At 35.8% G+C, this 22,038-nt stretch overlaps 1 protein-coding gene across 1 annotated transcript in view; it reads right to left on the bottom strand.

Moving 5' to 3' along the window:
• Positions 1 to 22,038, bottom strand: part of LOC124787677 — a 622,327-nt gene that overhangs the window by 156,129 nt on the left and 444,160 nt on the right. Inside the window, exons 7-8 of the mRNA XM_047254496.1 lie at positions 19,676 to 19,882; positions 8,937 to 9,017 (exon numbers count right to left, since the gene is read on the bottom strand). Coding sequence (XP_047110452.1) covers positions 8,937 to 9,017; positions 19,676 to 19,882 — 288 coding nt within the window. The remainder of the gene's footprint in view (positions 1 to 8,936; positions 9,018 to 19,675; positions 19,883 to 22,038) is intronic.

The following is a 22,038-nucleotide window of genomic DNA, read 5'->3' as shown; positions in this document are numbered from 1 at the left end:
CAATGACTCTCCATCCAAGATAACATGTTGCATTCTCCCTGTCACAAAATCCTCAATCCAGTCACAAATTTTGTTTGATACCCCATATGATCATACTTTTTATAATAAGTGTATATGTGATACTGAGTCAAATGCTTTTTGGAAATTGAGGAATACTGCATCTACCTCACTGCCTTGACCTAAGGCTTTCAGGATGTCATGTGAGAAAAGTGTGATAAGGGTTTCACAATGAATTCATACCATGATGGCTATCACAAGGGATAAAATTCAAATCACTCCTGATCAACACAAATATTCTTCATAACACTACTTTACAACTATGTAGGAACTATTTTTATGATTTTTTCCTTTTGGTCTGACCACCATGGGTAAATTCTTTGATTATTATCGCATGATAATACTGATTCTGCAAAACCAAACATATAGAAAATACTACTAAGGCATTTTGACAAAGCAGTAGATAAGGTACTCTACCATTGGACACTTAAAAGCACATGGCACATCCAGTGCAGGAGTCTATGAGAGCTGCTTCAGATCAGTCCATTTCAGTCCTGAAATAAACTGCTATTTGTGGTTCAGAGTACAAATTTAGACATTTCAAAAGATGCAACTGTTACTTTAAGCTATCAAAATAAAATGAAAAAAATAAGACCCTACAAAATAAATAACTTAAAAAACGTAAGGCAGGTTGAAAAGTGCTTACTCACCGGTAACATGTAAGTTCATCGTAGAAAATCTTTATGAAACTGTGTACCTAAAGTAGTCAAAATACTTCACTTAAGGACCTAAGCTGTTCTTACAATGTACAGCATTACATGCAGCAAAAATACTCAGAATGAGCAAAGATAATGCACTTGTCTAACAGATAATGATGTTAACAGAGGTGTTGTACAAGCTATTTCCCAATATTACACAGGCTACTGTCTATGACAGAGTGAACAATAAATATTATCCTGCTTAAAATCTTTTGTTTACACAAGATAACTATCTATGGAGCAAAGCATGGAATGAATTTGCACATTACCTACAAGCATGTACTTCCCAGCATGTTTATGTTATTACCAACTGGGTACTCTGTAACGATACCTCTCTTCATCTTTAAAATAGATTCTTCTCAGCTCTATGGAAAAAGTGTTGTAAGTATCTTACATTTGCAGCTATATTTGAAGTATAAAAGTGTGTATTTAATGATAACCTCTTACGGCTCATCAAATGCTGAAATACAACGGTACTTTTACAGCTGATGTTCATGTCTTGTTTTGTAGAGTTATTTTTCCTTTCCATTCTTTGGGAACTTTTCTGTCTCAACAGCAATACAACATCACATAGGCAAAAATAAATAGACTAATTTGAGAGATATAGCTAGTATCTGTTTCTACACATAATTTAAGATATGTCGAATGGTCACCACATGGTTTATAAACAAGATCCAGTCTGCAAGTTATAACAATATTTCCCATGTACCAAATGTATATTATCCAACTAGCAATGGATACCAAGTAAGATGATCATCATCTTACCTTCCTAACATGAATCAATAGCAATATTTTGATGGGTTCAACTGTCTGTGTTACTAGTCTATATTTCTTAAATTTGCACAGAGAGAGAATGCCTCACCCATTCACATCTTCAGTACACATAGCTCTGAGTACAGCGCACTGAAAGATATAAAAACAGATAAAAGCTCTTCTAGGTTTCAGAATGATAGGTTACTAATTCAGAGAGGAAGGAGCTTGGACAAGGCTTCCTCTTCACCCAATGTGGGTTCCTCTTAGTTTCAGTTTTGAGTTAGCTACTCCCTCCTGTCCAACTATCCCCAACAAAATGAAATTTCACTCTGCAGCTGAGCTTGCACTAATTTGAAATTTCCTGGCAGATTAAAGCTGTGTACCAATTTAAGTCTCCACCCCACAACATTTGCCTTTTGCGGATAAGTGTTCTACCAACCCAACCATCCAAGTACAACTCATGACCTGCTCTCACAGCTTTACTTCCACAAATATCCCATCTCCTACCTTCCTTGGAACAAGTCAATGAACATCTGTACTGGCAGAAGTAAATCTGTGATGGTGGGTCGTGAGTTGTGTTTGGATAGCTCAGTTGACTGAGCACCTTGTCCACAAAAGGTCCCAAGTTTGAGACCTAGTCCAGCTCACATTTGTAATCTGCCAATTTCTCTTTCCTCCTTTGAGAAGAAACCTATGATCCAAATGCAAAGAATCCTATTACCTATGTTTATGTGATTTTGTCGATTGTGCTGGGAGCTTTGTCTCTTGAAAGTAAGCACTGGTCAGCCAATCTGTCTTCACAAATCTAAAAATATTCTAAATGGACTTTACACTTTTTACACAATTAGAAGTATTATGTACTTCTATGCCATACATCACTGTTAATGCTATCAAAAGCAATAACACATTTACACAAAATTCTCTTGATTTCAAGGTTACATAACAGCATTCTCTCTCTCTCTCTTCATTGTACTTTATTAAGGAGCAATATTACTAGACATTAGTGACCATTCAGACTAACAATATACATCTGCATCTTCATCTAGACGATTACTCTGCAGCTCACAATTAAATGCCCGGAAGAGGGTTTATCGAACCACCCTTAAGCTATTGCCCTATCATTCCATTCTCTAACATCGCACAAGAATAATGAACACTTAAATCTTTTCATATGAGTTCTGATTTCTCTTATTTTATTATGACAATCATTTCTTTCTATGTAGATAGGCGCTAACAAAATATTTTAACACTCTGAGGAGAAAGTTTGTGACTGACATTTCATGAAAAGTGTCTTACTGCAGCCAAAAACACCTTTGTTTTAATGACTGCCATCACCCCAATTTGTGTATCATATCTGTAATACTCTCTCCCTTATTTCACAATAATACAAAATGAGCTACCCTTCTTTGAATTTTTTCAGTGTCCTCCGTCAGTCTTCTCTGATGTGGCTCCCACACAACACTACAATACTCCAGAAGGGGTTGGAAAAATGTAGTGTAAGCAGTCTCTCTAGTAGACCTGCTACATTTTCTAAGTGTTCTGCCAATAAATAATAATCTTTGGTTTGCATTCCCCCACAACATTATCTATGTTGTCGTTCCAACTGAAGTTATTCATAATTGTAACCCATTAATATTACTTGAGTTCACAGCCTTTAGATTTGTGTGATTTACCATATAACTGAAATTTAGCAGAACTTTTTTAGTGCTCGTGTGGATGAGTTCACACTTTTCATTATTTAGTGTCAATTGCCACTTTTTGCACCATACACATATCTTGTCTGAATCATTTTGCAATTTGTTTTGATCATCTCATGACTTTACATGATGGTAAATGACTGCATCATCTGCAAACAATCTAAGAGGGCTGCTAAGATAGTCTCCTAAAATATTTACGTAGGTCGGGAACAACAGAGGGCCTATAACACTTCCTTGGGGAATGCCAGATCTGTTTTACTCAATGACTTTCTGTCAATTATTCAAATTGTGGGTTTTCTGACACGAAAGCATTCTGGAAATCCAAAAATATGGAGTCAATTTGACACCCCCTGTTGACAGCACTCATTACTTTGTGAGAATACAGAGATAACTGTGTTTCACGAGAACAATATTTTCTGAACCCATGTTGGCTATTTGTCAATCAATTGTTTTCTTCATAGAGATACTTCACAAAGTCACAGTATTGTCTACAGGTGGAAATACATGGTCAAAGAGAAGGAAAGCCTTACCGAGGACGGTTTTTGTGAAAACAGGGCAATGAAACAATCTGTCCTAAATTCAGATCATTCAATAACCAATATTAAAATCAATAACAGCTTTTTCTCCATAATACACAAAGTTCTTCAATAAGATATTAATTTTTGTTGTTGTTCTTAGTGTGAGTTTTAATATCTTTTTAACAGAGATTACTCTACACCTTCTGAATACTGAAGTTACTTTTGGTCATTATATATGTTTGTTGTTTGACGTTGCATTACAACTTACCAGAAATTCTCCTTATTGCATCCATCTACCTTCCCTACCATGTCATTACAATTTCGTATCTTTGTCTCTAGACAAGACTGTTTCAAACTACAAAAGTTTGAACTCTTAGGAACTCGTCATATTTGCCTCTGCTACAATAGTCCTTTTAATACTATCATGTGTAGGGATTTCAACTATCTGCAACATACTTTGAACATGAATCAGATAAATAAAGCAACAGGTCTATTTACCAAGTGGTAATAAACAGACACAGACACACACACACACACACACACACACACACACACAAGAGATTCTGGAAGATTAGTTCCTTGAAGTCTACAAGAAAGAAAAGGAATAAATGTTAAAGAGTTCAATGTCACACCTACATCAAGGTCATTTAGAGGTGGGATGAAAGTTCAGTAAAACAAGAATGGGAGAGGAAATTAACAGAGGTCTCTTGGAATGATATCTGCAGTGATTTGGAGAAGCGGGAAGACCTAAATTAGAAGGTAACAAAAGGAAGGAGTGAGAAAAATTAAATTTTTCAAGAAGCACACCGAAGTTATCAACAATGCTTCGTCCATCCAGATGCAATAGAAAAGAAGTTCCATGAACATGACAAATTAGAAGCATAAGCACAATCAGTTCAGAAACAAGGGAAGGAATGAAGAAAAAACTGGAAGCTGAAGAATAATTGAGACAAACATGGTCAGAAACAATGAAAAACGAATAAGAGAAGATCAGGCAGAACAAAAACTTGAGGAAATATGAACAATCATGGGAACAAAAAGACAAAAAAAGGCCCTACACATTGTAAACTGAATAAGAGTGTTTTAATGAGGAAAAATAAATGTCATCATCTTCAGTCGGGTTTGAAACAGCTTCCACACTTATCTATTCTAAGACAGTATTTTCGTATGCATTCATTTCAATCAGCTTAGTGTAGTCAAGCCTTTGTGTCCCTCTCCAATTTTTACACCCTACACTTCCCTTCAATCTCCTCTTGCGATGTTCACCTGCTTTATTTCTTCGTTGATAGTCCTTGGTGTTGATGTACTGCATTGTTATACTGGCTGAAAAATGGGGTGTGGAAGTTCAACACTGACTACTGTAAATGATGTAGCCGACAGCTGTACAGTTGCATTTCACAGTTCTTTACTTCCAGTTCACAACCCCCAATATTACACATTATATGGGCAGTTCGTTATTGGTTAACTTTTGATAAGCCTCATTAATAGTTGGCAAGCAAACATCAGCAAACTGCTACAATAGTTTGCTGTTGAACGTCTATGAGCAGTAAATACCTAACCACACAGTTCACTATTTCTCAAATAAATTGAACAGACACTGTCATTGTTTTAACACATGACCTATTTATCTTGCACTAATTCCACTGTTCAGTTGACGCATTACTATAACCGATACAAACTTCCCATCTGAAAATCGGCCGTGGACTGTCTTGGGACCAAAAATCTGTCCTTTATATGTCCTAGGCAGTGAAACTATATATTTTTCTATGTTTAAGATACAGAAATTACAATTAAAACCTACCTCAATCAATTAACTGAGTACGTGGAAAAATTCTCTCTTTTTAACAGTTTCTTCTACCACAAAGGTTAGGCCAAATTATTTGTTTAAATAATGAAATTAACAGATATAATTATACAAACAAAGCTCTTGACAAATCTGGTAATTATTTGGGAATTAAATAAAGGCTGGCTTTGCCAACATGTTATAAATAGAGCCAAATAAATACGTAAAGAATCCTCGTAGTTCTCTTTCAAATGTTTATATCTAGTATAGAATTTATATTTGTTTATAAGTCAACAATAGAATACAAACCATCAAACAATTACTTATTTCACCCTATAAAAAACGATATTAACTACGAATAGTCAAAATAAATTAGGAAATTGATTACATACACAAAACTAAGCCCAAAATTAGATCTGGTGCTATATTCCTTAAGACTGAGTGTCAACCTTCCTCTTTTATGAAAATGTAGATTATATACATGTATGTTAATGGTAGTTAGGCAAAAATGAAAGTAAAATGAATTTAAGGAGGCAGATGGCAAAACAAGAGAGGAAGTAAAAAGATCCCAGCTTGTTTCTATTCTCTTCTTGTCTGAACTGTTTGCTAATCCAAGTTTCACTTCTGTACAGAGCCATACTCCGGACAAATACCTCCAGAAAACACTTCACTTAAAATTATATTCAATATTAACAAATTTCTATTTTTCTAGAAAGCTTTTCTTACTATTGCAAGTCTTCCTTGTATGTACTCTCACTTCAACCATCAGAAACATACTGTAAGGAAAAAAATTAGGAGTAAATGACACTGATTGGAGTGGCAAACTTAATTTCATCCCCGCCCTACTTTTTTCTCTCTCTTTCTGTCCCTGATAGTCTCTTTTGACTCCATAATGCTCAGATTCTGTCATCTTCTAGTTTTCTTATTTATCTTGTCATTTTTTAGACAGTCCTCAGTTTACGTGTTGAGATAATTAACAAAAGAGATACAATGCACTTTAATACAAAACACACAAAGCAAACAGAGCAGTGCAACTCACACATTTCTCCACACATTAAAGATGCAGTAACCACACAGATAGAAAATAATAATACACTACAGCACAGGTTAAAAAAGCTATCATGCAACAAAACTGGCAAGGAAGCACAACTTGGAAAGGATGCTACCACCTCTGTTTTCCTATACAATTGCCAAAATGTAAGAATCAACAGCAATATTTGTTATCTTTAACTGATCTTTAGAAGCAAAAGCAGTGATCTTCCACGAGTATGTTACTCAGTGATGGAGTTTATTTTTAAAATTAATACTTTTACTAAACAGCAGCTCAAATATGGGTTGTATTATCACTGACTATCAGTCAGAACAAACACTGAACAGTTCTTATTAAGTTTCTGCTACGCAGTGAAAAATAAATAACAAAAGAACACTGGAATAAAAAAGTAGCTGAGTGTAGCTTTATTTGATGTGATGAGACTCTCATGAATTTAAAAAGTAATGAAAGAAAACAATTAGGATAAGTTTCAGAGGTAAAATGATTAACAGTGTTGTAGAAGCTATGAGCAAATTAACCAAATTATAAATTCTGCCAAATTATAAATTCTGCCAAATAGTAGTAGGGTATTATGTTAGGAGCTTGAAAGGATATTGCTGTTTGCATTTGTTAAGTGTTAGTGTGTCTCTTGTTCATATCTCGCCTATCGATGAGATGATCATTCCTAATTCTCTGTATACTGTATATAGGTTTAACAGTATTACCTCATTGTCATATCACTCTATTCATGATTATTGTGACAAACAGAAAATCATTTTATTACATGACAATGGTAATACATACAAGATAAAACAGTCTTCGGGTTAAAGCATTTTTCAGAGTCCTCGTTGCAGTTCAGATTCTGATATTTTGTTTGTGTTGCTTCAAGAAGAACTTTCAAGTATTTTTGTTGGTCTCGTCAGATTATATCAGTAACCATTACTACAATACTCATATGAAATTTAGTTACATTAATAAGAAACATATAGCACAGAGCTGAATTTCCTGAGAATTTACGGGCAACTATACTAATATACAGACTTCAGAGAACATTCTATGAATATTTACAACTCTGTAAGGACTTGTTAAGACTGCTGAAGAGAAATTCCTGTCTCTCACCCAGTTTGGAAATGTTCTTCATTTACACAGCAGATTTCATCATCCATACCAACTTCATGTAGTGCATGATGTCCAATCAATGTCTGAGTTATGATACAGTTACATTACAGTCATGACATTTAGTTTTGTTGCTGATACTGTAAGAAATAAATGTCTAAAAAAACACAAAATAATGTTCACTTTCACTTTGTCTTGCAATAATTATATTTTGAACTTTGGGTTCATGTTCCACAATACCATTCCGAACTAATACTCTAGAAAACGAAATATGAAAATGTACATTATAATCAGTACAAAATATATTTACTGTGACTCAGATTATGTAATGGTGTCCAAGTGATTTCTATACTGAACTCAGGTATGATTTATGATGACTGTCTCTAGTATAAGTAATAAAAGGGTAATTTTCCCATTATGTGGAATGGTGTTAAGGCTACATCCAGTTACAGTACTGCAGTGTGGAAAAAAGCAACACAGAAAATTAAATGGAATTGAACATTTCTCAGGTTTTTAGTAATTTAACATTGACGCAACTAACCGGATAATATTAGTTACCCATCCACAGCTGCTTTTATGTTGTGGGCAATGTCACCCTCACCATTTCTAAGAGGCTCTACACAGTAACAAAATGTATGTGTGTGTGTGTGTGTGTGTGTGTGTGTGTGTGTGTGTGTGTGTGTTTGTTTGGGATATCAGGTAGGTAGGGAGGAAAGTTGAGGTCAGACATGAGAGAGAAAATATGCAAACCTATGCACACTTTTGTTATCATATCCAAATATTTATTTTAAAAAAAGACATCACAAGGTTATAAAATATGTTCAGGGAGTTTATTCATGGTCTGATTCTAGTTATTCTGAAAAACCATGCGACTAAAACATTAAATAGTTATCCAATTTTCGTCATTGTGTCACCACATACTTAACAAAATATCAACGAACAGCTGCACTCAGCAACAATAAGGTATTTTAAAATGAAATCTGAAATAGTTGAAGAGCAAATGATGTTCCAGTTACATTTTATAAGGAATGTATGTAAAATGAAACTGTAAGTGGAGGAATATAATGCTGCTATTACACCCCGTGCAGACTTGGTGCCAGCAGGTACATTCATACAAGGGATAAATGAGATGCTGCTTAATTGTCTTGTTATGGATAGGAGTGTTGCACTACTACATCCTAGGCAGAAAATAACTGTCCAAGCAAAATTTCTTGAAATAAAAGAATTTGAAAAAGTGAAGACCACTGCTTTGCACAATAGTAGATTGTGGCAAGGTGCTGTTACCCTGAGATGGTCCCAGTGTGCATCCAAGAGGTTGTTGGAAGAACGGTGGTTCACTCTCGCCAGCAGGTTCCTGTGGCATTCCTTACAACATAACAGAGGTGCAGTGACACACAAACACATATGCAGATGAGATGAGATGTGCACGTGCACAGGCACACACCACAACTTCTGTTGAAATGGTTAACAAGGGCACTTAGGTCTTCCACTTTGAGAGTAAAATTTTATATGTAAATGCTGGTGAGAGCTACACGGGAAAAATATCAACAAAACTAGAACTCTGTTGTTCCCACTACTTAATAACTCAGTTCATTTACTGCCAACAAGTTTTTACTTGTTATTACTGTACCTTGCTTATATGTTTCATTTATGATATAAGTGTAGAGAATGTGTGTCTCAATCATTCTCATAAATCCCTATAGAAAATCATATAGCAGGGGGACATAAGTACAGTTATCAGGCACACAGGTAAGTACTCAATGGGACTAGCAACACTGAAAATGAGGTAATGGATAACACAAACTGCTACTGACTTCTTCAGTTCTGTTGTCATGGATGACAAGCTACATAAATGATATATGCTTCCCTTTACTTGGAGAAGTTGAAATTTTCTAATCTAATGACACACAGACCAATCATCACATGGTGAAATGAGCTTAAAATTATTTTGCTAATAGCTTTTTAAATATCCCAAAAAATTCAAACATCTTCCATTTTCTCAAACAAATCAGGCTCAGATTGTTAATGAATGATGTTGTTGGTCATGAAGGTATTTTATGCAGTTCATCTAACAATATACAGCACTCCTTAGTAGTAATTGCTATGTCAATATTCTAGAACAAATAATATTAGCAGTACACCACTCGTAAGACTAAATGAATGATTTCATCTTATTTCCTTCATGTACAGCAGTAATGACCATCACAAAGTAGCATTTTTTATTGTGTATCTTTGCTTTGTGCAAAAATGAAATATTACTGCTCCAGGAGAGCACAGCAATTTGCTCTTCATATCAGTTTGCTAGCAAAAACGTGGGTACATAAGCCATGGGTATATAATTCATACTGCATCTAATTGTACTCAGTAGGTTCTTTGCCTTCACTTTCTGGTACAGTGTCACTACATGACAATATCTGACAAAATTCACTTGCATTACTAATACCTAAGAGTCTGATTTTTATGTATCATCATCTAATATCAAAAAGATTCCACTTGATATATTGAAGCAACACAAACGTATCATTTATCTTAGACAACTTTTCTTTGCTCAACTATTGATTTCTATTAGAAATAAACACATAGGAACAAAAAATTATGGATAAGGGATCACAATCCTTCGACATTATTGTTTTATTTACTGAGAGTTCATTCAGGAAACAGAAGCTGGAAAGTGTAACTCTTCCAACAGTTAAAAAGAACAAGTAACAACAGTCTTCCAGTTTTGATCATTACCATTATTTACAATTGGTAAATAGTAAGCCATATTTACTCCTAAAGCACTCTCAAAGAGGAAAATTTAGTTATGAATGACTACTTTTTCTGGATTCACTCACTAAGAAAGGAGAATAAAGTTACTCAGTCAGTCTCTCTCTCTCTCTCTCTCTCTCTCTCTCGCTCTCTCTCTCTCTCTCTCTCTCTCTCTTATCCAACACACGAATTTATATAAATAAAAGTATTACTAAATTTTCAATCCAGAAAAATTATTTGTATGGATCAGAATGTTGATTAACACACACCAAATATGACACATAGCCAATGTTACAATTTTGTGGTTCATGCACACAGACTGAACACAGTGCTTGTATTAACACTGAGACAGAGAAATAAAACATCCAATGAAAAATGAACAGCTTTTACCACTGATCATAACCAACAGTTAAAGAGGCAAATAGTTCAAATTCACATTCACCTCTCTATACAGGTTTCCCAACTCCTTCCCTTGCTGTCTCTACACACAATTTGAAGTAGCTCTGAATCTTTTGTCCTTGTAGTGGACTTTTTGCATCGCTTAATAATGTTGCTAAGCTGTGCAACTCGAGGCCAGATTTTGGAAGTGTAATATGATAATGCAGTGATATTTTGTAAGTTTATATAATTTATATAATTTCAAGGAGTTATTCTATGAACTCCATTCAAGTTTGTCCCCATTTTGTGCAGCTCACTGAACTGTTTGGCAAAAGTTACAGAAAATTGTACCCCCCTCCTTCAATGACTGAGATACAGTGATAAAATGGGAAAAATGTTCTTACTAAACATATATGGACAAATGCATGCATATGGAGAAAAGAGGTAACATAAACATGCTGTAACAGGAAAAAATTAAACAATATAATTTCTGAAAACATTTTTGTATAATTAATATAATCAGACAATATGACAACGTAACATTTTACCTAAAATATCATCATCATGTAAGACAACCAGCTCCAAGTACACAGAATAGTTGTGTTTTGTACCAATCAATTTTAAGTTGCCATACAGTGATCATCACATTCAAAGTTGATCACAGTTTCAACAGTTCCAGATTGTCTATATTTGAAACATAAATTTAAATGGATTACACTTAGAGTCAGATACATCTGTGTATCTGACTGACAGATGTCCATGGTTCTTTTATGGCTCAGGTCTTTTGTTCTGAAATATGCTGTTAATACTGACTCTCAGTTGCTGAATAGCACTTTACAAGGTGAGGGTAACGCCATGGTCAGGACACTCCCCAGATTTGAGTTCTATTGATTATGCCTCGGGTTCACTTAGAAAACATTTTTCAGCTGGGCCAATGCCTTCCACGAGTATTTCAAAACTGAAGATTGATGTTTTTGAAGAATACAAATATATTGAACTGGAATTCATCAGCAACCCAACTGAATCAACAGAATTTGAAGAATACCAATATGCTAAACTGGAACTCATCAGCAACCCATTTGAATGAATAACATGCACTTGCAAACCACTATTGGTTGTTTGGGTGATCTTGCCATGTGACGTGAGAGAGTATTTGTGGATGCTTCACTAGTAGTCCATTAACGCAAAATTTGTTCTCTCATGTTCAAGTCATTTACAAGAGATTTATCACAATAAGCAAAATAGTTTTATTACACATGTATGAAATACATTAAGGGGGTAGTCCTCTGAAAATTTGAAAACATTGACTCTTTTTGCTTAAAATGTTCTCTGTGGCGTTCATCCCAATTTTGTCACAAACTCTGTTACTGAGTTACAAGGCAATTTGTGTGAAAGTGCCTCTGAAAACCATTCACAGCGGGAAACAAATATTCAATATCATGGCCAATGTGGCAGCATGTAATTTCAATGATGGCCTAATAGGCATTATGGAAATCACGAAAGTGCTTGAATTTGATATTGGATTGTCTATAATGGGTCACAGTCCTCAACATTGCCGCCCCCCCCCCCCTTTTTTTATTATTTTTTTTTTAATAGAAATAACCGATACCATGTATAATATTGATTCTTGTATAGCTGAACATTATATCAGCTGTCTAACTGAATGAACTTCATATGATTTTGTATACGATTTGTAATGTTTCAGGCTAAAATATGTAAAAAGAAATTAATTTGTTAGTACTCTGTACGTGCAGTTAAAATTACGGTTCTTTTATAAATATTTGAAACTATGAAATTTCTGGTATGCTCACAACAAGATTTGGAGCCAGCAACAACAACAAGAAAAGAAAATCAAGATAAGTAAAAAGTTCTTCTTTTGTATATCTTAAGCCTCTCAAAGCTTTCAAAATTTGTGCACTGACAGAGAATTTAATGGTTATATGTGGGAGGGTAACATAACAAGGACCACTATGGCAATCAAGAAGGTGGAGGAAGACTTCGTTTTGGATATGGAAAGATTGCTGTATGGTCCAAAAATCACTGACTGGAGGTACGCTTGACTACAAAAATGTAACTCAGAACTTCAAATGGGTATTTTTCAAATTTTCAGGAAATGTAAATTTAGAATGATAAATATGAAGTTGATTGGAATTTGATGCCAGCATTCTAAATTGATTTCACTATTAACATACACAGGCATATTCCATTATCTTCAATAGTCTACTCTCAGTGCATGCTTCTGTCTCTATTTTTTGAGCAAAAAAAATGACAGTTTGTTCAACATGTCACCATTTTGTTAGAACTGAATATTTTTCAGTTATCCTACGTAATTTCATAGAAAATATACTGAAAATGCCTGCTAAACATTTTTTGTTAAAGGTCCATTAGGAGGGCTTGAGGAATTCCCACTGATGACCAATGATCCAGCTGCAAGGAGTCACTCGATCTGATGCAACGGTTACATGGAGCATCCAGTGTGGACACAAAAAGGAATTCTCAAAGAATAAAACTGTAATGAATAGAATTGATCACAGATTTAACATTTTTTTTTTTCAAGTAAAATAAAAAGTAATCATTAAAATCATCTATATTTCATGTGTTCCGAGAAGGACTGCTCTCTTAAAAAATGCAGCAGTCTCTTGTAAAGACTGGTACAGATGTACCCAGAATGAATTTTCACTCTGCAGCATACTGTGCACTGATCTGAAACTTCCTGGTGGATTAAAACAGTGTGTCAGACTGAGACTCAAGCTCATGACAATTTCATGAGCAAGTGCCCAACTGACTGAGCTATCTAGGCACAACTTCTGCTAGTACAGGGTGTATACACGGACAAGGAAAAAAAAATTCCCACATTTTTCCTGGATTTCCCAGTTAAAAATATACATTCTCCCAGATCAAAATACACTTTTTCCGTGTTAAGTGACCGTATACTTCCCCTTGGAACTGTAAAACTTATCAATCCTTTGAACAAGTAAGGTTTTATGCACCGACTTGAACTTCCTGGCACATTAGTAAGCAACCGCGAGCGAAAAAAAAAAATTGATGTGCCTATTTTCATATTATGAAAGTATAAATTCGAATTCTGCGAAACACAGCACGTTATACTCCATTCATCATCAGAATAAACCTGATGTAAACAAACACAAATGCGATGATTGATCAAAAGCCATAGCACACTAGAGTTATTAATCTCTTGGAAGTAAGTCTTACTTATGTATTAGATATTTTATTACTAAGTTACATTAAATGAAATTTTAAGATATTCCAATGTATTAACAGCCATCAACATTTTTCTTAATCATGCTTTAGCTACATTGTTTTTATTTCAAGCCGTGTGGGGTAGCTGCGTGGTCTGAAGCACCTTGCCACAGTTCTCGCAGCTCACCCCCCCCCCCCCCCCCCCTGTCGGAGGTTCGAGTCCCCCCCCTTGGGCGTGTGTGTGTGTGTGTGTGTGTGTGTGTGTGTGTGTGTGTGTGTGTGTGTGTGTGTGTGTGTTGTCCTTAGCGTAAGTTATTTTAAGTTAAATTAAGCAGTGTGTAAGCATAGGGACCAATGACCTCAGCAGTTTGGTCCCATAGGAACACCACAAATTTCCAAATTTTTTATTTCAAAAATTGTGTACAGTCACAGCCTCTGCATTGTTGTGCTCTGATTGTCACGCTGTTAATGCGCAGTATGAAAATGGCTTAGGCTGCTTCCTGTAACGTAGTGAAACACAGTTAAAAAGTGCCGAGAAATAGGTTGTTCTCAATGTTTTTCATAAATTTACAGAGATAATTGGCTTTGAAGTTTCCAAGGTATAGTAATATATACAGATGACTCATAGGATCACATTGGATTTGTAGCAGAATCAGTAGTGTAATAGATTGATGACCAAGTGCAGTTTATGGTTGGCTTGCTCAAAACTCATTTGTGTCATTTTTTCCTCGTTCAATTTTAAATACCTACATCTCATAATTGTAAAATTCACCATTTTTTATGAATAATTTCCATCTTCCAGTTTCTAATTACATATTGCATGCAAAATTCCTGTTTTTATTCAAATACAAATTTTTAATTATAGATATTTTCTGAAAGACTGTTAATAAAAATTTCTTAAGTTAAGAAAACAGAACAATTTAATGTCATAAGGCAAAAATGAAAAATCAAATACTCTTTAGTTGGAATATGTCCATTGTTTTATACCACAGATGTATATAAGTATCGTACAAACATGAAAAAGAATCATTTTCACAGCATCGGGCACACAATAAAAATGCTGCATTTTCACATTTGCCACTGTATCATTACAATATGAAACTAAAAGAACTGATCTGGAGCAAAGTTATCAGATTTGGCCCGAGAAGTAACAAGACTGTGCAGCTGCCACACATGCTGGAACAAATGCATGCAGCTTTTTTACATGTCACTGCCAAATGCTGGCAGGATATAGAATGCCTTGTGATAAAATAAGACGAGAAAATGCAGCGCGTGGTTGGCTTTGTGGATTCTGTTGTTGATAGGCTAATTGTCAACACAGCAGGAGACACTTCCAGAACTGAAATGTATTTCCCAGATTTGGATAAGGAAGGTGCTGAGAGATTACCAGATGACTGACTATAATTAATACCTTCAGTGGCTTCAGTATTCAACAGTATGGTGAAATCCCTGCAGTATTATTTTGCATCACGCACAGCCTGCTCAGAAAAATTACCCTATGCATAAATTAGAAATTTTCATCACTCTTGTTTGTAATTAGAATACTATATCAGTCGATAACGAGAGAATTTTATGTTTTCCGTCTGGTCACCTAAGAAGAACGCGGTAGTGCTGGAACTTTACCAAATATTATTTCATTCTCTTTAAAAATTAAAAGACATTCAAAGCTATATTGTTTCTTTCCTCATGTCTTTTTAGGTCTAAATTGCAACTGCTCATATCCTTGCAGGTTAATTGGACCCCGTGCTGGCAAGTGCTGTCCAAGTTTAATGCACCAGTAAAGCTGTTGTCCCGCATTATTGCTCAGTCTATGTGTGCATAATACAGCATGAAACGTATCCTTATGATTGCGCTTGAGGTACTGGTCACAGCTTGGCTTCCGCCCCATGTGAAATGAAATCCAATGTGATTCAAGCAAACACGGAAGAATACATGGCGTAATGTTTACATCAGGTTTATTCTTATGATGAACAGAGTACAGTTTCCGAAGCATTGAAATTGAGATTGCAATGCACTTTTGTAAGTCAATCATAGCTCATGCCACGTGATCTCACCAGCAAATGAAAGCAGATATAAAGAGCGTATAACACGAAATGTAGTCAGTCGACAGTAACATCACTGTTAACTAGTGCGAACACACAAAGTAAGAAAAGTTAATGGTTTACATTAATACACAAATGCGGCTACAAGAACAGCTATGCTTTCACATATAATACGGGTTGGGGTTGGGTTGTTTGGGGGAGGAGACCGGACAGCGAGGTCATCGGTCTCATCGGATTAGGGAAGGACGGGGAAAGAAATCGGCCATGCCCTTTCAAAGGAACCATCCCGGCATTTGCCTATAATACTGGTCTCGAATATCAATAAGCCACGAGAAAAGTTAAGCTTTCATGTATAAACTTGTCTTTTTTATGTGTGTCACACTTTAAGATACATCACACAAATGTGCCAGTAAAATTTTAAATAATGACATAAGTGTCTAGTCTTCTGGGCCCGAAATTGTTATAAGTGGCTGGTCCTCAAAGTGTTAAGTTTAAAATCAGAGTCAAGCACTCTGTGATTTTAAGAAATTCATCGCACATTCTCATACGCAACATAAATCATCTTGCGTAAAAGAGAATTTAGATTCATTTTGGCAGTTGCCACTGACCTCCAGAAAATGGTTGTTACTGTGCATGTACAGCTGTGATGACTTAGGAAGCCTGTATGTTTGTACTTTTAAAGGATTAAGAGATCTTACATTACATGATAAGAGAAATGGGACATCAGATGATACTCAAAGAGCATCGGAATTTTGCAAACCATACTAAAATAGATAATTCCACTTAAAGTGCACATTCATATGTCCAGGATGTACATTTTCTTGGAGTACCAGTACTGCATTATCTCATGTTTGGTTCTTTATTATGTCATAATGCCATACGTGAAAGAAGATGAAAATGTGTGCTTGAAATCTAGCAAACAGTTGACACTAGCAATAGTCTGGAATGAAATACTTCGTTTCAAATAAATTGACTGCAGAAAAGATTAACAACAGCCAAATTTCTTTCGCAAACTGACGCTTGAGTGTCAAAAACCCAGAAATAAAATAAAACCAAAAAACTGAAAATAATAACATATTTCAGCTTTCCATAATTATGTGAATGTATTTTAATTCAATTGATGGCTCCCGGCCACAGAAATTGTTTGACGTGAGAGCTGTAAATGAAGAGGAAACAGCAAAATCACTAAATGTAAACACTGCGTGGCAACAAAATTTTTCAGGGTAGCATCTGGCTGCTTGCTACAGCCGATACAGCCAACGGCCACACTTCAAGTAGCCACAAGCGGGAGAACGTACTGTTCATACGTGATTCAACTGTGCAGGGGCGTGAGCTGCTGGCAACTGCTCTAATGAAGCTAATGTAAATAGTTGTGATGTCACACTCATCACAAGCAGCTTGTTATGAAGTAGTGCACAGTCTTTCATCCTAAAGCCTTTAACACACTTTGCTGTTGGCAGACACTTCCATGTGCAGTGTGTCTTGTTGTGAAAGGCACATTTCCTTTGCAACTTAAGTTTTGCTTTTTTCCTGTTGTTTATGTTTTATTTCTGCAGTATGATTCTGCAGTAGTGGGATAAAGTAATATTCTTTGTTAGACTATCAGTTCTTAGTAGTCAAAATTACAAAAATGTAACCTCAAACTAAGACACTGAAAAATTCTCTAAATTCTAAAAAATTCCTGTTTTTCCCGCTTTTCTCCCGGATGAAAAAATTCCCGCGTTTTTCCTGAATTTCCTGGTTGTCCCGGGGCGTATACACCCTGTAGAACATATATTCACTGGAAGCATGTTTAATAAATCTCACCTTGGTAAATTTTAACATAAATGTTAGCCTTACATTCTATAAAAGTAAATCACTGTGTGCTGGGGATATCAATCATCAATCCTCTGAAGGACTTTTTCTTTTATTATTTAGATCATAAACCATTATCTAATTGCAATAATAATTATTTTATTACTTACTCACAAGAGGCATGCTAATCAAAAAGCAAACTCAGAAAGACATTATATGACGAATAACCTTTTAAATGGGCAATAATGTTGGATAACACTGCCCCAGAAAACAGTAATAAGTTTGAGTGAACCATTAGGTAACAAAAAGTGAAGGAGTTTTAAAATTTTTTACAAACATTTTTTTCTTTGATACATATTCAAGACATCTTTCTTGTGAGTGGGATGATGATACCTGGACAAAATCTCAATCACAAAATGACAAGTAGCTGTAAAATTTTTGCCCAACATGAACATCCAGCACCTTCACATTAATAAAAATTTAGTAGATACTGAAATAGAACGATCACACACATTCAGTTGTAGGTAGAAGCTGTGGCAATCAATCAATCTACAAAGGAGACTATTTACAAACCACTCATGCAACTCATCCTAGAATATTGCTCAATGACTGACAAAACCATTGAAAGCTCGAGTTATCATTCTAATTTGATATGGCGAGAAAACAATATTTTATTTAAGAATGCTGTCAAGAAAACTATGTTTCTTTATCATCAGTCAACCCTTATAAAGTAACAAGAAAAGGACAACAGTCGGGAAAGGCTTTCAGACTGCATATTCACAAAAACTTTATACAACAGTTAACGAAATAAAGTTAACAGAGTCGAAACATGAACAGGTAAGGTTATGTAGCAACAAATGTGGTAGAAAGAGCCAAAGAAATATATAATGCTATCGAGTATTTTATCTAACCTCTAAAACAAACAATACAATTAGTCACGACTCTATAATTTGCAAGCAATGACATATTCCTAAGACATCAATATCTCCAAGATGTGATTTTAAGTCTCACAGTAAAACTGATAATTTTTTTTGAAGTGATTCACTTTCATATCTGTTCTGAATTCATGTGACATGTGGACAGATAACTGTCTCATTAGTGTTTATCCGATCAGTACGAATTTACTTTCGCCACAAGTTGTTTCGACAAGTAAATGTAACAATAGTTAGAGAGGTACTGACAGTGACGTAATATCGGGGATGAGGGCACTATACCCTCCTTTTAGCAACAATTTATAATTAGCATTAATTTATAATTACTGCTGAATAACAAAAAATTTAAATCAAATCAATTAAAAAAAGTATTGTATCACACATACTTCATCTGTAACTTAAAAATACACTAACTGATATTATTATCTGTAAACAAATTCTTCTCAGTGCAACTTCTTCCATTTTTGTAGCACATGTTTTATGAGCAGTTTTATTAACTTTGTATGATCTAAATCAGCTGTCTACATCACTACACTGAACAATCTAATTTTTAGCATACACTAGTTAAACTAAATGTACACATTTGGTAGCTTGAACTAATGCCTGCACCTTAATACTTCTAATGATTTAAAAACAATAAATTTGTATTTTAGTGCAAAAAATCTGACACTACCATAATGGTACAGATTTCATAAAAACCATGTCTCAGGTGTAAAAGTTTTGAATAAACCAGTTTTCAGTTGTGCCATGCTGAACAGTAAGAACACATATTAAAGAAAAAAGAAAACCACAACCACAGCAAAGATACTGTGTGCAAAAAATGTCTGTATTTGTGGAATAAATAAGCACTTCTACATAAGAAATCTAAAAACCATATAAAAATTAACAGTGTGATAGGAAAAAGTATGCTATTATAAATCAAATATACCTTAGCTAGATCGCTGAGATTGTTGAACCTTTCAAAGCAGTCTGCAGTCTCAAGCGTGAGTTGCTGCCACGAGGGGAGGAGTTTCATATACTCGTGCAGCCGAGCCTGCAAGGTCTCGTATGATGCCAACAGAATACTGCAAACCTCCTGGTGCACATGGCGTGCATGTGCTAGTCGTGAACCAGAACTCACACACTTGGTGCTGTTCTGAAACAAGATACACAGATGTCATTTACTTCTTGGAAGGGTTGCGGAGACTAACAATTCTTCAGTTTCTTAAAGTGAAGAGTGACAGTAAACACCCTATCTGATCAAAAGTACCTGGATAGCTCTATGATGCATAATTTACAACTAGATGTCATCAGAGGCAGACCCATCAGTATACAAGGAAGTGGGGAGTAAAGTGTTGTCAGTAGAGTCGCAGTAAGAGCACAATGGTTCAGTTAAAAAGAGCATAGTGACTTTGAACGATGGACTAGTCACTGGATGTCACGTGAGTAATAAATCCATCAGGAACATTTCAACCCTCCTAGAGCTGCCCAAGATGACTGCTGGTGATGTGATTGTGAAGTGGAAATTTGAAGGAACAACCATAGCTAAATGAAGACCAAGCATACCTCATGTACTAGCAGACAGGGACTGTTTAGCACTGCTGGGGGCGGTTGTACAAAATTTCATGAAATCAGTACGAGGAATCACTTGTGCATTCCTCAGTGGAATGAATCACCCGTGCATTCCAAGGTGCTGCCAGCAGTCCAGCTAGCACAATGACTGCAAATAGGGGGATAAAAAGAATGGGGTACAATTGTCAAGAAGGTCCTCAAAAGCCACACATTTCTGCAGTCAGTGGTAAGCAATGCTTGAGGTGGTGTAACAAGTGATGTCACTGGACAGTGAGTGACTGGAAACAAATAATATGAAGTGATGATCATGTCGTATGCTGTGGGAATCCAACAAAAGGGTTTGAGTTTGGCAAATGCATGGACATCAGCTGCCACCATGTGTAGTGCCAACAGTGAAGTACAGACGAGGTGGTGTTACTATATGGGGGTGTTTTTCAGGATTAGGCTGTGGTCCTCTCATTGGGCTTAAGAAAAAGCTAAATGCAGAAGAATGTGAACACACTTCACATCATTGTGTATTGTGTACAGTACAGGATCAGTTTGGAGACAATGACTTGACTGTACCAGTACGACAATGGACCCTGTCATAAAGTAACATCCATGAGGCAATAGTTTGTGGAATACCATTCCTGAAATTGACTAGCCTGCCAAGAGCCCTGTTCTAAGCCCAATGGAATACTTTTGGGATGAGCTGCAACATCGACTTTGCTCCTGACCTTAGCATCCAAAATTACTACCTCTTCTCTTTTTGGCTCTTGAGGACAAATGGGCTGCCATACCTCCACAGACATTCAGACACCTCACTGAAAGTGTCCTCAGCAGAACTGAAGCTGTCAAAAGTGAGGTGTGGACGCACCCCATATTAATGTCTACCAGTACATGTCCAGATACTTTTGATGAGATAGTGCTCCTCTTTTGGAGTACTGCTGCACGTTGTGGGATCCTTAACAGATAGGATTAACGGGGTACTTCGAGAAAATCCAAAGAAGAGCAGCACATTTTGTATAATCAAAAAACAGGGGAAAGAATGTCACTGACATGATACAGGATTTGGGGTGGACATCAATGAAACAAAGGCTTTTTTCATTGCGGCGGTATCTTCTCACGAAATTTCAGTCACCAACTTTCCCCTCCAAATGCGAAAATATTTTCTTGATGGTGACCTACACAAGGAGAAACAATCATTATAATAAAATAAGGGAAATCAGAGGTCGCAAAGAACGATATAGGTGTTCGTTTATTCTACACACTGTTCGAGATTGCAATAACAGAATTATTGTGAAGATAGTTTGATGAACACTCTGCCAGGCACTTAAGTGTGATTTACGAGCATCCACATAGATGTGTGTAAATGTAGATATAGTGTACTTCATTGGAATATCAGCTGAACACTATGATATTACCACACAACCAAGAAATACACGGTGTCCATAAATTATCTTTACAACTTAAAGAGTTCAAAAACTTCAAAACTATACCAGATATTAACAAATGGTTTTCAATATGTGACAAGGTAACTCAGAGCCTTATTTGCCTTTCAGGTTCTGCAATTTTGACACAAACATGAACTTAAAATTGTGATAAAATGTGGACTCCATAGGAGGAAGCTCAATGTGTAGGCTGGTCATACAGACTAAATCCAATAGAAAAGAAATTTTGGAACACAGTATGGAAGGCAACCCTCATCCCAACCAAGTACTTGGGCTTGGTCATTATGGAAACAGGTACTGTTCTCCATGA

Source organism: Schistocerca piceifrons, chromosome 3 (genome assembly GCF_021461385.2).
Source record: "Schistocerca piceifrons isolate TAMUIC-IGC-003096 chromosome 3, iqSchPice1.1, whole genome shotgun sequence".
NCBI classification, from domain to species: domain Eukaryota; kingdom Metazoa; phylum Arthropoda; class Insecta; order Orthoptera; family Acrididae; genus Schistocerca; species Schistocerca piceifrons.
Note: the sequence above shows the minus strand (reverse complement) of the source record. Positions and strands in the feature narration are given on the sequence as shown.